The sequence below is a fragment of the Phocoena phocoena genome, chromosome 19 (genome assembly GCF_963924675.1).
Source record: "Phocoena phocoena chromosome 19, mPhoPho1.1, whole genome shotgun sequence".
NCBI classification, from domain to species: domain Eukaryota; kingdom Metazoa; phylum Chordata; class Mammalia; order Artiodactyla; family Phocoenidae; genus Phocoena; species Phocoena phocoena.
Window position 1 is genome coordinate 45,199,402 of NC_089237.1, and position 14,950 is coordinate 45,214,351.

At 38.8% G+C, this 14,950-nt stretch overlaps 1 protein-coding gene across 1 annotated transcript in view; it reads left to right on the forward strand.

The window, feature by feature from the left end:
* The window catches only part of EFCAB5 (EF-hand calcium binding domain 5), a 78,648-nt gene that overhangs the window by 14,375 nt on the left and 49,323 nt on the right, over positions 1–14,950 (forward strand). The window contains exons 5-6 of the mRNA XM_065898035.1: positions 168–235; positions 9,359–9,514. Of these exons, the coding sequence (XP_065754107.1) occupies positions 168–235; positions 9,359–9,514 (224 nt within the window). The remainder of the gene's footprint in view (positions 1–167; positions 236–9,358; positions 9,515–14,950) is intronic.

Consider the following 14,950-nt stretch of genomic DNA (forward strand, 5'->3'; position numbering starts at 1 on the left):
TAATTTTGTAGTAATTGGAATGTTACCCAACTATGTATCATTTACTCTATTATAAATATTGATGGACATTAAGAATTTTATGTTCTTTTGGGGTACTATGATATGAATATAAAATATGAATGTATCACAACCAAACTATCAAATAACCTTTGTTCCATAATTAAAAGCATGCTGCCAACAATTGGATATTGCTGATTCAATGGAACCAAGACTGAACAAAATGGAATTTATAGAAGTAAGTTACATTATTCATTATTTGAATCAAATTATTTTGCCAGTTTCAGTTGTCTTTTGGTGGATGTCACACATACATTAACTTAAATGAAAACATAAAAACTTATTTTATCGATTCTAAGATGTACACTTTAAAATATTTTAACCCCTCTGAAGTTAGGTTACATCTTATAATCAAAGGCATGTTGCAACTTCTTTCAGTCAGTGGTACTCATGATGTGTGTGAAAAACTTCCACTGACACCTTCGGGTAGGGCCAAGAAAAACCAGCTTGTTATATTCAGTGAAATCTGGTTCTACAAATAATAATGAGGTTTCAAACTTACAAAGCATTTCCTATGGGCCAGGTGCTGTCCAAAGCTATCCATATATTAACTCAGGTAATCTCAGCAATCCTTATTCCTACTTTTATAGATGAAGACACTAAGATACAGAAAAGGTCAGTAACTTGTACAAGGTCTCAAAATTAGTGGAGCTAGGGAAATTTGTATTCAGGCAGTTTGGCTTAGAAGTCTACACAAAATTACACCTGAGAAAGTATGATTCTACTGTAGTAGAATAAGCAAAAGAAGCAATTTAATAGTACCAGGGTCCTAAGTCTTCTACAGCCTGCTTCTATATTTTTTCATGTCTCTCCTCTAATTCCCCTTGTTTTTCTCTGAGTCCCAGAGTCAAGGTAAATTTCTCCTCCTCTCTTATACCCTGGCTCCATGGAAGGTGATGACTATGCACTATATACAATTTCAAGGTTCTGTATGAAAGATTTCTGGAATCCTTGAAATGATTATCATACAGATAAGTATTTGTCAATCCTGTCTCAATTATGTTCTGTTTTCTTACATTCTGTATTTGTCTCTTTGGCATCCATTAGTCACAGGGCCAAACTAATGGCCAAAGTTGTTTATATGTCCTCTGTGATCCAGAGCACATATTCTAAACCACCTCCTTATTTAAATCTCACTCACCAAACCAATATTTCCCCTGCACTAAATCAACCCAGGGCCAGATACCAGATAACTAGGGACTGCCCCTGTACCCCAAGGCCTGCTGAGATTATTCAAGCTAGCCAATCCTAAACTGTTTACTCTGCCCTACCCTGCCTTTCCTGAGGAAATCCCAATAACGGCTCTGGCCTAGGCTTTCCACTTACTCCTGCTTCTGCCTCCAGACCCAAACCTGGTGCTCCCTCTGTGGCTTTGCATGGCATGACATGCTCCCTTCTCTTGGAAACTGTAAATAATAAAAAAAATCTTCTGTCAGTGACATTAGCTTCCCCATGCCAACACTCAGCCATCTCCATAAACTATTGGATTGGCCAAAAACTTCTTTCGAGTTTTTCCATAACCCAAATGAACTTTTTGGCCAACCCAATAAAATCTTGTGAGCGCAAATGAGAAAAGTTACTCAAAGAAATATATGCAGAAGAATAAACTATAGTATTTAAATGGTTTAGAAAAAGTCAAGGCTTTATCACTTTAATGTAGTAATAAATGTAACTTAAATTTCTTTGCAAGACACTGATTCTAGATGCTACTTGCCTTTTTGTCTTATACTAGTTTCCCTAAAATGGGGCAATTTAGAAAATTTTCTTATTTTTTAAAATATATAAGTAATACTATATGAATTTTATGGTATGTGAATTATATCTCAGTAAGAAAGTAATATTCAGTTTAGAAAATTAAAAATAAAAAGTATAAAGAAGAAAAAATTTTTAATCCATAATTCATTTTAATGGAAGCATTATAATATAGTTATTATAATTTAATCATTTATTTATTGTTGGACATTTCTCATTATTCACTATAAATATGATGATTAACATCTGCATATAAACTTTTGTTTACAGCTTCATGTGGACTGAATTATGCCCCCTGCAAATTCACATGTTGAATTCCTAACCTTCCCAGTGTGATTTTTTTTTAGTAGATAGGGCTAACAGAGGTAATTAAGGTTAAATGAAGTCATAAAGGTGGAGTTCGAATCCGATAGGATTGATGACCTTATAAGAAGAGAAAGAGAGAGACCGCTCTCTCTTTCTACATGCATGCACTAAGGAAAGGCCATGTGAAGACATAGCAAGAAGGCAGCCATTTGAAACCCAAGAAGAGAGCCTTCACCAGACACCAACCCTGTTGGCACCTTGATTTTGGACTTATCAGCCTGCAGAACTGTGAGTAAATACATTTCTGCTGTTTAAGCCGCCCAGTCTGTGGTACTTTGTCATGGCAGCCCGAGCTAAGACACAGTAATTTCCTTAGAATAGGTTCCCAGAAAGAATTACTAGGTCAAAGAATAAACATTGGAAGGATTTGGGTATCTATTGTCAAACTGTGCTTTTGATTATACTGATTTGTTCTCCCATTAGCAATATGTGAGAGCTTTCGAAGCACCATATTCTCACCAATAGTGGGCATTATTGCATATAAGAAACCTCTGCAATTTAATGGCATTTTGTTTTTTAACTTTTATCTTTTTGATTACTAATGAGGTTAAATATTTTTCTGTGCAATTAAAATGTTTTTCTTCTGTGAATTATCTGTTCACATCCTTTGCCCATCTTACCTATTGATGTTTATTTTTTCTTATGGAATTGTAAATGCTCTTTATGTACTAAAGACATTACCGTTTATGCTGTAAATTGCATGTATTTTTCAAGTTTTTCCAATTGTTTAAAAAATTTTAATGTGTTTTCTAACTTCCAAAAACGTTTTTTTTGTGTGTGTGGTACACGGGCCTCTCACTGCTGTGGCCTCTCCTGCTGTGGAGCACAGGCTCTGGATGCGCAGGCCCAGCCGCTCTGCGGCATGTGGGATCTTCCCAGACCAGGGCACGAACCCGTGTCCCCTGCATCGGCAGGCGGACTCTCAACCACTGCACCACCAGGGAAGCCCTAATTTCCTGGACTTTTTGAACTCCATGAATTCCCTTTGTTTTGGTAAAGAATTTCCTAATAATCTGTTTCAAGAGAAGTCTGAGAGATAAGTATGTCTAAATTTTTCTTGGTACATTTTAAGGCAGAGATTACCTTGAGTTGTCAAAAAGTACCCATAATTTTTTTTGATAATAGTCCCTCAAATGGCTGTATGCCCCTCTCCAAAAAAAGTTTCTGTAGGTTGATTGGTTGTTTGGAACTTGAAACCCATTTTCCAAATAGAAGTAATATTTTATATAGTGGTCGGGGTCCTTGTTTTCAAAGTTCCTGAAATGGAGTTCTTAATAATCATTAAGTAACTATTTCTGTGGGGGAAAGTGCTACCTGAAGAAGAGGGCATCACCATGCACTACCAGGGAAAGGAACTTCCTTATTTCTAATCCATTGGTGATGACTATATACAAGACCTTTAGTATGACAAGGTTCATGGAGTAAAGGGTAAGGATGGCCTCAGGTAGAAGAGAGCCTCCGAAGATCCCACAGTGAGGAACTGAAGGAGGCTGTCCTCTTATCAATGCAGATCATCCTTTCCCACCTCTGGAGGGTCCAGAGATTGACACACTTCTATTTCTACTGATACTAGCAATCGGCCCTTGACTGATGGATGTTCTTTCCCTGATGCAGTTTCACAGTTAGTCCCCTAAACCAGGGTTCCCCAACCCCCAGGCCGCACAGCAGGAGGTGAGAGGCCGGAGAGCCAGCGAAGCTTCATCTGTCGCTCCACATCACTTGTATTACCGCCTGAACCAACCTCCCTCCAACCCCCCGCCATGGAAAAATTGTCTTCCACAAAACCGGTCCCTGGTGCCAAAAAAGGTTGGGGACTGCTGCAACTGTTGCCTCAAAGTAATACAAAGTATAGATTTCTCAGACAAGAGTGAATCCTTTTAAAGAACTATTCTCTAGGGGTATGTGGCCTACTTATCAGTTCTGCTCACTCTAGGCACCAGAATCTTGACTCAGATTGTCATTTGTGTTCACCATTCCCAGTTATTTGTAACGAACGTTTAGGTGTTCTTTATCTTGTAATTATCTAAATACAACAGAAGTATAAAGAATGGGTGAATGCATACCACAGAATAATAACTCTCTATATAGTTTGCTTTATGTTTGTCCCAGTGGATTGGAGATGAAAAGATGCCACAGACACAACGGCTGCAAAGTTTTGTTTACAGATACTTACAGAGAAAGTTTGTTAGATAAAGCAGGATACAACACAGCATGCTTCCAGAGGATCCCTCGAGTTCCCCACAGGGATTAGACTATTGGCATGAATCAGAGTAGAGGGTTTCAAACCATCCTGGTTTGCCTGGGACTGAGGGGTTTCTCAGTATATGGGACTTTCAGTGCTTAACCAGGAAAGTTCCAGGCAAAGTGAGTCAGTTGGTCACCCTAATTGAGGAGCTTACTTTGCTTTTCTTTGTCCTTATCTCCCACCTGATCATTGTGGATGATCTCCACGTATCTACCTGCTCACCAAGGACAAGTGAAAACAACCCAACACCTTCCTGTTTACTGTGGAACTGGCTAAGGTTGAGGGTCAGTTTCCCAGCAGCATCCTTCAGTAGACCTAGGCTTCAAGCAGTCTGAGGTCTACACCTGAATTATAAAATGGGCTTAAGAATAATTATATACAAAACTGCAATTTACTATACAGTGGGATTCAGATGTTAAGTTTTGATTCTGCCACACTGAGGAACCAGTGTATCCCTTGGCCAGGTGTAAATAAGGGCCAGGCCTCTGTCTAGACTCTCTTTTATGGGATTCTTTGTTCTTGCTCCAAAGTGGTCTGCTTTGAGATGGTCACTTCCTTATGCTCAGTTGTTTTATATCAATCAGACAGTCTGAGGCCTTCAAACTGACATAGCTCAAAGTTTAAACTTTAAATAGAGAGGCTTCATCAGCTGTACCCAAAGATTGTACTTTAACATATTCTACTAAGTCCAGGCTGTGCATTTTCCTTGAGATGGTATGCATCTGAGTGGCTTTCTATTCTCTCTAGTTCAACTGTATTTTGTAATTTTTGTTTGTTTTGTTTTGCTCATTTTGTTTTCCATGTGCTTTGAGCTATGGCAGAGAAGGACAGAAGATGGAAGAATGATGGCTTTGGGAGAGGTAGAGGCAGCAATATGTTGTGAAACTACCTGAGGAAACCTTAGGAGGAAACAAGGGAATTTTAAGCCAGGGAAATGGGAGAGCCTATGGTAAACTATCCTCCAAGTTGGTGTTTGTCTTCCCAGGTGGTCTTCAACTGTAAGAAACACACAAATCAAGGAACTGTCTGATCAGCAATTCCTTATTGGTTGTATTAGTTTGCTAGGGCTGCCATAACAAAGTACCATAGACTGGGTGACTTAAAAATCAGAAATTTAATTTCTTAGTTCTGGAAGCTAGAAGTCCAAGACAAGAAATTGGCAGGGTTGATTTCTTCTGAGAGTTTCTCTCTCCTTGGCTCGTAGATGGCCATCTTCTCCTTGTACCTTCACGTGGTCTTCCCCTCTGTACATGTTCAAATTTCCTCTTTAAACAAAAATTTTTTTTGGCTGCACCGTGGGGCTTGCAGGATCTTAGTTCCCTGACCAGGGATCGAAACTGTACCCCCTGCAGTGGAAGCATGGAGTCTTAAACAGTGGGCTCCCTGCCAGGGAAGTCCCAAAATTTCCTCTTTTTTTAAGGGTACTAGTCAGATGAGGGCCCACCCTAGTCACCTCATTTTAATTTAATTACCTCTTTAAAGATCCTATCTCAACATACAGTCACATTCTGAGGTACTGGGGGTTAGGCCTTCAACATATGAATTTTGGGGGCACACCACTAAACCCATAACGTTGCCTAAGCCACCTTTCACCAGTATGGGTTAGACTGTGTGTTTCAGTCTGTCACTTTTAGTATTATTGGATATTAAATGAGGCCTTTGTTCAATTCATTTGTTAAGCAAAGTTTTTAAAGATCAGAACATTTTCCTGCTTTGTTGAATATATAATTAGCATTAATTGTTTTTAAAAGTTCCCTGTCTGAGACTGGAAAGCTAATTTTCTGCCCAAATGCTATATGAACATATCACTTCTTCAATGATAGATAGCACATATACTATGTGTATTTCAATATTCTATAGTTCTTGCTTGCAGACATTTCTGAAAACGTTATTTACTACCAAGGCTTCCAAACACAATTTGGAAATTAATACCTAACATAAATAGTTTCCAAACATAGTTTTCTTCCTACTGCTCTCAGATCACCTACTTCATCAATCTTCCAGTATGTCTATAATTAAATAAGTGTGAATCCCAAGGCTGTAGAATCTAACAGTAGCTACCAACCTGTTAAGTGTGACATTTACTGCATTCTCAACATTTTGATTTTCCTGTCAGAAAGGAAAATCTTAGAATTCATTACGTTGGGATCCAGCACACACAGACAACTTAATTAAGTACAGTTTTAATGTTTAACAGCTCACAAAGTGATTAAACTGAAGGATATTAGTAGTTAATCATATTCTTAAATTCATCTAAGCAATTATTTCAGGACTTATGGATATTAATTGACGCATTCCTTGGGAGGATGTGAAAACACAAAAGCTACCATATGTTTTCATTTTTTCTGTTTTTACAAGAGATACTGGCAAACTGCTATAATTGTTCTATTTGGAATTTGATTTGTAGTTCATTTGGCATCTGGTTGTCTTTCATGTCATATAGCCCATGCTTACGGAACATGCTCACTCAGAAAAGCCATAGGCTATAAATCTAGAATGTTAAAGTGTCTCTTGGAGAAACAGTTAAACTAATTCTTGATTTAATAGCATTCCCACAGCCAGAAAATTCATATGGCTTTGAGGTCAATTCCCAAAAGCTTAATACAAAACAAGATGAATCTTTTCATGAATCAGTAATTTTTATTTCAGCATTAGAGCACTGAGCCACAATATTGCCAGAAAATGTCAATTATTCGGTAATTCTACCTTATTAGTAATTTAGAAAAGTACCTACTATTCAAGCACAAAGTCATTAAGGATTGAACAATAGGATCTTAGAATACTGGTATACTTAGGACCAGTTGCCTTAGACCATCTAATTCAAACTTAAGTGAGTTTGAGCATAAGAATCGCCCAGAGGGCTTCTAAAAACAGATTCTAGTTCTCACTCCAGAGTTTCTGATTCAGTAGGTTTGGAGTAGGGTCCCCAAATTTGCATTTCTAACAAGCTGTCAAGGGACCACACTTTGAGAACCACTGATCTCATTGAGTTTTTCCTTCTAAAATACGTATGTCAGCTGAGAGGACTTTTATTTTATAAAGAAAACCTTCCTGATCAATTTCTTACCTAGCTCAAAAGGAGACAAGAGCGATGGCTGCAGAGAACTTATTGCATGAAATACCTATACTCTGTACATATACAGGGTCCTCTCCATGACCCAGTGAGATAGCGACTCTGGTAGCTATTAGGGAACAAATTAAGGAACTGGGAAGTCCAGCGACTCATCCCAGGTTACTCAACCAGTAAATATGGGAACTGGGATTTGACACCAGACAAAATGTGAGGTCTTAACCGGTATACTATTCTGCTTCCCAAGTAACAGAAAGGAATTAATTATGCTCATTAATCCATCAAGAATAATGACAATTATGTTGTTTAGGCAGTTAAGGAAATGAAATATTTAGAAAAGCTCCTTTGCTCTGCTTAAATTTTCCTCTTTTGATCTCTAAGCCCGTTGAATGATGGTTTATGATTCATTAGCATGGATTCAAGTCTAATATATCTCTTACATAATACATCCTAAATTTGCCTATATGATATTAATGAGGAAGTGAAATATCGACTATAACCTTCATTTCAAAGATTATGTCAATGAAATATGCCAACAAAATGTTCCATTTCAAACAAACTGTATTAGTTGTTATTCTTTAATTGTAAGAAACAGGAACCAACCTGAGCTAACATAGCTGAAAATGCAATGTGCAGAAAGCAAGGGCAGGAATTTGTTCTGGCTTCAGGAAGAGACTGGAATAGGGAGTTGGAGAACATCAAGACTCTTTTCTCTCTGCTTTTTGTTTCATCTGTCTCTGTGTACAGACTTCTTCTGCATCCTTAGTTCACATGGAGAAATCTGGCCTCCCAACAAATCTTAAGTTTACATTCACAGGTCCAGGCCCTCTCAGAGATCAATTGGCCATTCCCCAGTCCTAATTCTCAATTCACAGTGTAGAGAATCTGAATGAGTTTGTTTAGGATAAGTATCCTCCCATGGCCCAATCATTTCTAGCTATGGAAGCAGGGTCATTCAGTACAAATTTGACTGCCACTGTGCTTGGGGCAGAGGAGGAAATCATTGACTTGTGAGGTAGGCTAACACCTAAAGAGGAGTCCACTCAGAAACTCTTCCAGTGGTTGATACACTGCTCTCTATCACAAGGTACTTACAGTCACGTGTAGATCAAGATTGTAATGTTCCTGACCTATCAAATTAGCAGAAATGTGGAAAGCAATACACACTGATGATGAGGCTGAAGAGAAACAGCCACTCATACATTAGTGGTGGGAGTGCAAAAGGGTACAAGCCTGAAGTCAAAACCTACCAAAAGTACAGATGCGTTTACCTTCTAAGCAAGCAATCCCACTTCTTGGAATCTATTCAACAGGGCTCAAGAGGAATAGCCCAAGAGCATAGGTGTTTTCAGATTCTAGACTTTCAAAAGAAAAAACAAATCATGGACAAAGGATACTTTATTGCAAAATCAGAAGATAAAAAAACCACCCACTCTCCCCATCCCTTCACTCCAATAATTAAATGTAGCCAGTCTTGGAGCACACATGCTCTTATATCCCCTACATCAAAAGAAAAACTACATTCAATTTTTAGAGCTATTCATTTATAGGCCACATTTTATGACTGCTGCTATTTCATACTGTGAGGTTAAAACTGCTCCCATATAAAACTGATGTGATCTAGAGGGAAATTGTTCCAAAAATATCTAGTCCCGCTTGTATATGGTGTTGGGGACTGTATTGACCACCTCTCTGCAGCATAGCCTTGTATAATAACACTAACATGAAAATACTTTATCTAAGTGACAAGCAAATGATATGGAAAAAATTGCAGTCAATAATTTCACGCACATCAACTGAATCCTTGGAAAAAATCCAAGTAAAGAGCACGGTTTAAAATCAATCATTTATCCTCTTTTTCTCCACAGTTCATCTCTTCTCACATTGCAGGCTTTAAAAGTGAAATGTTTGAGGAGCTCCTTAAGCACCTTTGCCACTGTGCAGATGAATTCAGGGAGGTTATAAAAACTGACATGCGGAGACAGATGTTTGCTGAACTCTTCTTACATTGTGACCATGGGAAGGTAAGGTTAGACCCTTAAAGCAGTGCTTCTCAAACTGTTTGTTATGAAGGACCCGTTTTTAGGTTGTTGTTGTTGGTGGTGATGGTTTTAATATCCAACCTGTTGTGGACTGATGAAAATGGATTACTAGGAGGGAAAAAGGACATACAAAATACAATTCACACTTTATTATCAGATTCAAATCTGATTTATTATCATTTACTTTCTCAAGTTGCTATAACATTCTAGATGTTATTCTCAATTTCTGCCTTTTTCATCACAGATTACCGCTCGAGTGGCACTGTATTTCATGATTTATAACTTGTCCCTAAGTTTCTTTCCCATTATTAAGAACAGGTTGCTTAGAATTGTTTTTGTTTACTCTCTTTGCTGGTGGCTTCCTATAGAAAAGAGCTGCTGGGAATAGAAAGCCTACCACATTTTATTCTGCTTCTTAAAAACAAGAAACATTTATATCAAAAAGTATTTCTAGAAATAGGATTTGGGAAGGCACTAGTGTGCCAGGATACCAAATGGATTTGCAAAAATAGATACAAACTTTACTGAAATATATTTGTTTATGAACCTTATATTTATTTGTTTGTATCCCCATGTTACTGAAAAGATTTAAGCAAGCTTATAAGAATAGATAAAATACAACAGAATAACATAGATTAAAAGTAGGGTGAAAGAAGAAAAAAATAAGAGGCAGGATACTAAGTGAAGCTGGGAACAAAGCCCAAAATGCATACCAGAATGACCTAAATATTTGCTCTGGTTGTCTACAGGTCTGAATCTAATCTTCCTAGTAGTGAATGTGAAAGGGAAACATGACAAAACACACTATTGACAATGCTTTTAAGATAAATATAAACTGGAGCTAAGAAGAAGTGCAAAAATTTGGGATAAAAAGTATAGTCAGGAGTTTCTTCTGGAAGTACCCATTAAAGGGGCCCTAAGTGATGAAGTGAACATCTTTATGCTGGACGTACAATAAGTGAAAAAATGACTTCATTAGAACAGTTTCTTTCCTTTTTTTTTTTTTTTTTTGCGGTACACGGGCCTCTCACTGTTGTGGCCTCTCCCGTTGCGGAGCACAGGCTCCGGACGCGCAGGCTCAGCGGCCATGACTCACGGGCCCAGCTGCTCCGCGGCATGTGGGATCCTCCCGGACCGGGGCACGAACCCGTGTCCACTGCATCGGCAGGCGGACTCCCACTGTGCCACCAGGGAAGCCTTTTTTTTTTTTTTTTTTTAATTTATTTATTTATGGCTGCGTTGGGTCTTCGTTGCTGTGCGCGGACTTTCTCTAGTCACAGTGAGTGGGGGCTACTCTTCGCTGCAGTGCGTAGGCTTCTCATTGTGGTGGCTTGTTGTGGAGCACGGGCTCTAGGCACATGGGCTTCAGTAGTTGTGGCACAAGGGTTCAGTTAGTTGTGGCTTGTGGGCTCTAGAGCGCAGGCTCAGTAGTTGTGCACACAGGCTTCGTTGCTCTGCGGCATGTGGTATCTTCGCGGACCAGGGCTCGAACTTGTGTGCCCTGCATTGGCAGGTGGATTCTTAACCACTGCACCACCAGGGATGCCCAGAACAGTTTCTTAAAACCACCTTACCTGTAGGTAAATGATACCACACCTGACCGCAATTCAGAAAAAGCAGTTCTTAAAGGAGCCAATGCATTACAGTCTAGGTTCTCAGATACCTACTAATTTGGCTTGTCAAGAATATATTTTATAAAATCTGAAATGTCTGTGTGTTTTTCAGGCAATCCTTGAAAATTGTTTCTTTTAACAGAGCTAATAATAAATATTGGGTAACATGGGTCAAGATTTTACTCCCTGACAAATGCCTGGAGAACAACTATTCTCTGTTGGCCAACTTAATACCAACTCATGTGCAGTACAAAACATTACCTCACATAGTGGGATATCCCACACAGTGGGATAATATTTAGAAGAGTAACTCAGGTTTGCTTATGCTTTTTGCTTTTCTTCCCATCGTTCAAACAATAGTTATGTGCTGATCTTCGAAGGAAGGTAGATACAGTCTAGAGTAAAGAAGTTAATTGAGTTTCTGAATATTTTCAGCGAGGAGCTGAGACAAGAGTTCAAAAGCCTCTATTTTCAATTGAAAATACTGGGATCTTGAGAAAGAATGGAGAATCATAGGGTGAAGAAGAATGCAAAATATGACATCAAAGTACTTTTTCTGTCAGTGGGAAGTTGTGACCAGCTGATGGGAGAAGGAGGTTGGAGGGGTTGTGACTACTGCTTAGGGGTTGCCTGGATCCCTAAGTCAGAGTTTATATCTGATATTACACCCTTATACCCCAACCAGGGTTGTATGTTGAGGGCAACATTATAGACACTTAGAAATTCCAAGTAGGTTGAGGAGAAATTTAAGAACACCAGGGCTTATGCGTCATTTCCTGGGTGTAGCTCAGAGACTGCAAGCTTCATTGAGAAGTCCTGAATGCAACATGGCACTAAAGAGGAAGGTTAGCCACTGCAGAAGAAGGGGTCTAGGTGGATGAGCCTGAGGGTAGTCCCACTCCTGTGGCTAGAGGAAAGATAATGAGTGTTCCTAAATACCTGTGTGTGAAGGGGGTGGGTGTGCAGAGAAGATGACAGTAAAAGTTCTGGAAGTACCCCCAGGAAGTGTCTAATACTTGAAGTTGGGACAAGGAGAACCATGGGCATTAACAAAAAACACCAAAAAAAAAAAAAAGGCCCACTTCCAAATGATTCAGTGGGATGAACTCCATATGGTCAGAATCAACAAGTACTACTGGCACTGAACTAATTGCCCCTTTATTTGATGGTAGGACACTGTGTAAGCCCCCAAAGAAAAATGGGAAAAGGATATGAACATAGAATATGTAGAATCACTGCATACTCAACAGATGAGCAAAAACATTTTAAAATTACAATACCAAAAATAAATAAAACAAAATGATAATACCTATTGCTGGTAGGGATAGAGGAAAAGCATTTTCTCAAACATTCCTGGTGAAAATTTAATAGTATAGTATCTTTGTAAAGCGATCTGGATATACCTATTTAACTAAAAATTATACACATCCTTCAACCAAGTGATCCCATTCCTGAAATTCTTATCCCAAAGAAATAAAAGCACCAGTAGATAGAAAATACACGTACAAGGATGATTCCTGTGGCACTGTTTACACATGAAAAAGAGAGAGAGAGAGAGGGAGAGATAAAGGGAATGTTTATCTGTAGGGAAATGGTTTTTTTTTTTGCGGTACACGGGCCTCTCACTGTTGTGGCCTCTCCCGTTGCGGAGCACAGGCTCCAGACGTGCAGGCTCAGCGGCCATGGCTCATGGGCCCAGCCGCTCCGCAGCATGTGGGATCCTCCTGGACCTGGGCATGAACCCGTGTACCCTGCTTCGGCAGGCGGACTCTCAACCACTGCACCACCAGGGAAGCCCGGGAAATGGTTTTTAAATGAGGGTACATCTACATCTTGGAATATCATGCAGCCTTTAAACAAATTGAATAGATCTACACCAGCTGAGTTGGAGGATTTTTATATATTATTAATGAGTAAAAAAAAAGTAAAAGATAGAGATATATGTAATAAAATCCCATTTTTGTAAAGCAAACAAAAATGTACATATACATAGGTACACATGTTTGTATATCTATAGCTACATGAGCCTAGAGAAATGTTTATAACAAGACATGTAGTTAACTGGAATGAGGCTCAGAATCCACCATTCAGAGTGGTCCTTAAAGGCAGAAAGTCTCCTCTGAGATATTTATTCAGTTGAAGTTTTCAGAATTAGGTACAGCATTAAAAAAAAAAAAGCAATACTACTTCTTAGTCAGAGGATGCTATTAAAAATATATATTGGTGCTTCCCTGGTACAACAGTGGTTAAGAATCCTCCTGCCAATTCAGGGGGACACGGGTTTGAGCCCTGGTCTGGGAAGATCCCACGTGCTGCAGAGCAACTAAGCCCGTGTGCCACAACTACTGAAACCAGTGAGCCACAACTACTGATGTCCACGCACCTAGAGACTGTGCTCCGCAACAAGAGAAGCCACCGCAATGAGAAGCCCATGCGCAGCAATTAGGACCCAATGCAGCCAAAAATAAATTAATAATTTAAAAAATACATATATATATATTACATATATATATATGGAACCATGCTTTGTTGAGTGAGGAGCAATTATCTTTTAAGTGTTAACCAGGATCTTGAATCCACAGTGCCATCCACTAGCTTCTTGTTTCAACCAGCCATGTTCCAAATTAAACCCCTAGAGATAAAAAATGTATATATGTGAAATTAAAACTTTACTACATAAGATTTGCATGAAATTAGACACTGAAGAAGAAAATATTAGTAAACATAAGGACATAGCAATAGAAACTATCCAAACTGAAGCAGCGAGAGAGAAAAAGAAAATGCCTGAGTGGTTATAAAAGACTTTTCTCCTCATTTAAAATGTTATTTAAATGATCATTTACTCTTTGAAGCAAAACTAATAATGTATTGTGAAGTTTACAATATATGTAGAAGTGAAATGTATGACAACAATAGCAAAAATAATGGATGGGAGAAAATAGAAATAAGTTTCTTACATTAGGCATAAAGTATATAATATTATTTGATATTGTGATAAGATAAAGATGCATAATGTTAAATTTTAGAGCAATTACTAGAAAAAAGAGAGGTATAGCTATTAAACCAATTGTGGCAATAACATGGAATATTAAAATATAATCAAAAGAAGGCAGGAACGGGGCTTCCATGGTGGTGCAGTGGTTAAGAATTTGCCTGCCAATGCAGGGGACACGGGTTCGAGCCCTGGTCCGGGAAGATCCCACATGCCATGGAGCAACTAAGCCCGTGTGCCACAACTATTGAGCCTGAAAGCCAAAATTACTGAGGCTGTGTGCCACAACTACTAAAGCCTGCAAGCCTAGAGCCCCCGCACTGCCACCGCAACAAGAAGCCCGCGCACTGCAACAAAGAGTAGCCCCCACTCTCCTCAACTAGAGAAAGCCCACACGCAGCAACGAAGACCCAACACAACCAAAAATAAATAAATTTATTTTTTTAAAAGGCAGGAAAAGAAGCAAAAAAAGAAGAAGGAGAGAAAGAGGAAGAAGAAGGAGAAGGAGGAGGAGGAGAAGAAGAAGGAGGAGGGGGAGGGGGAGGAGGAGGAGGAGGAAGAAAGAAGAAAGAAGAAATGGGACAAAAACAAACAAAAAACCCAAGTAGCAAGATGGTCTATTTAAAGCTAACCATAGTGATAATTAGTTAAATGAATATGGGCTAAACAACTGCAGTCTAAAGACAGAGATTGTCAGGCTGGATAAAACCAATATAAAGATACACATAGTTTAAAAGCAAAGGTATGGAAAAAGATAAATCTTTTGGCTACATTAGTATAAGACAAAGGAGCCTTCAGAACAGGAGTATTACC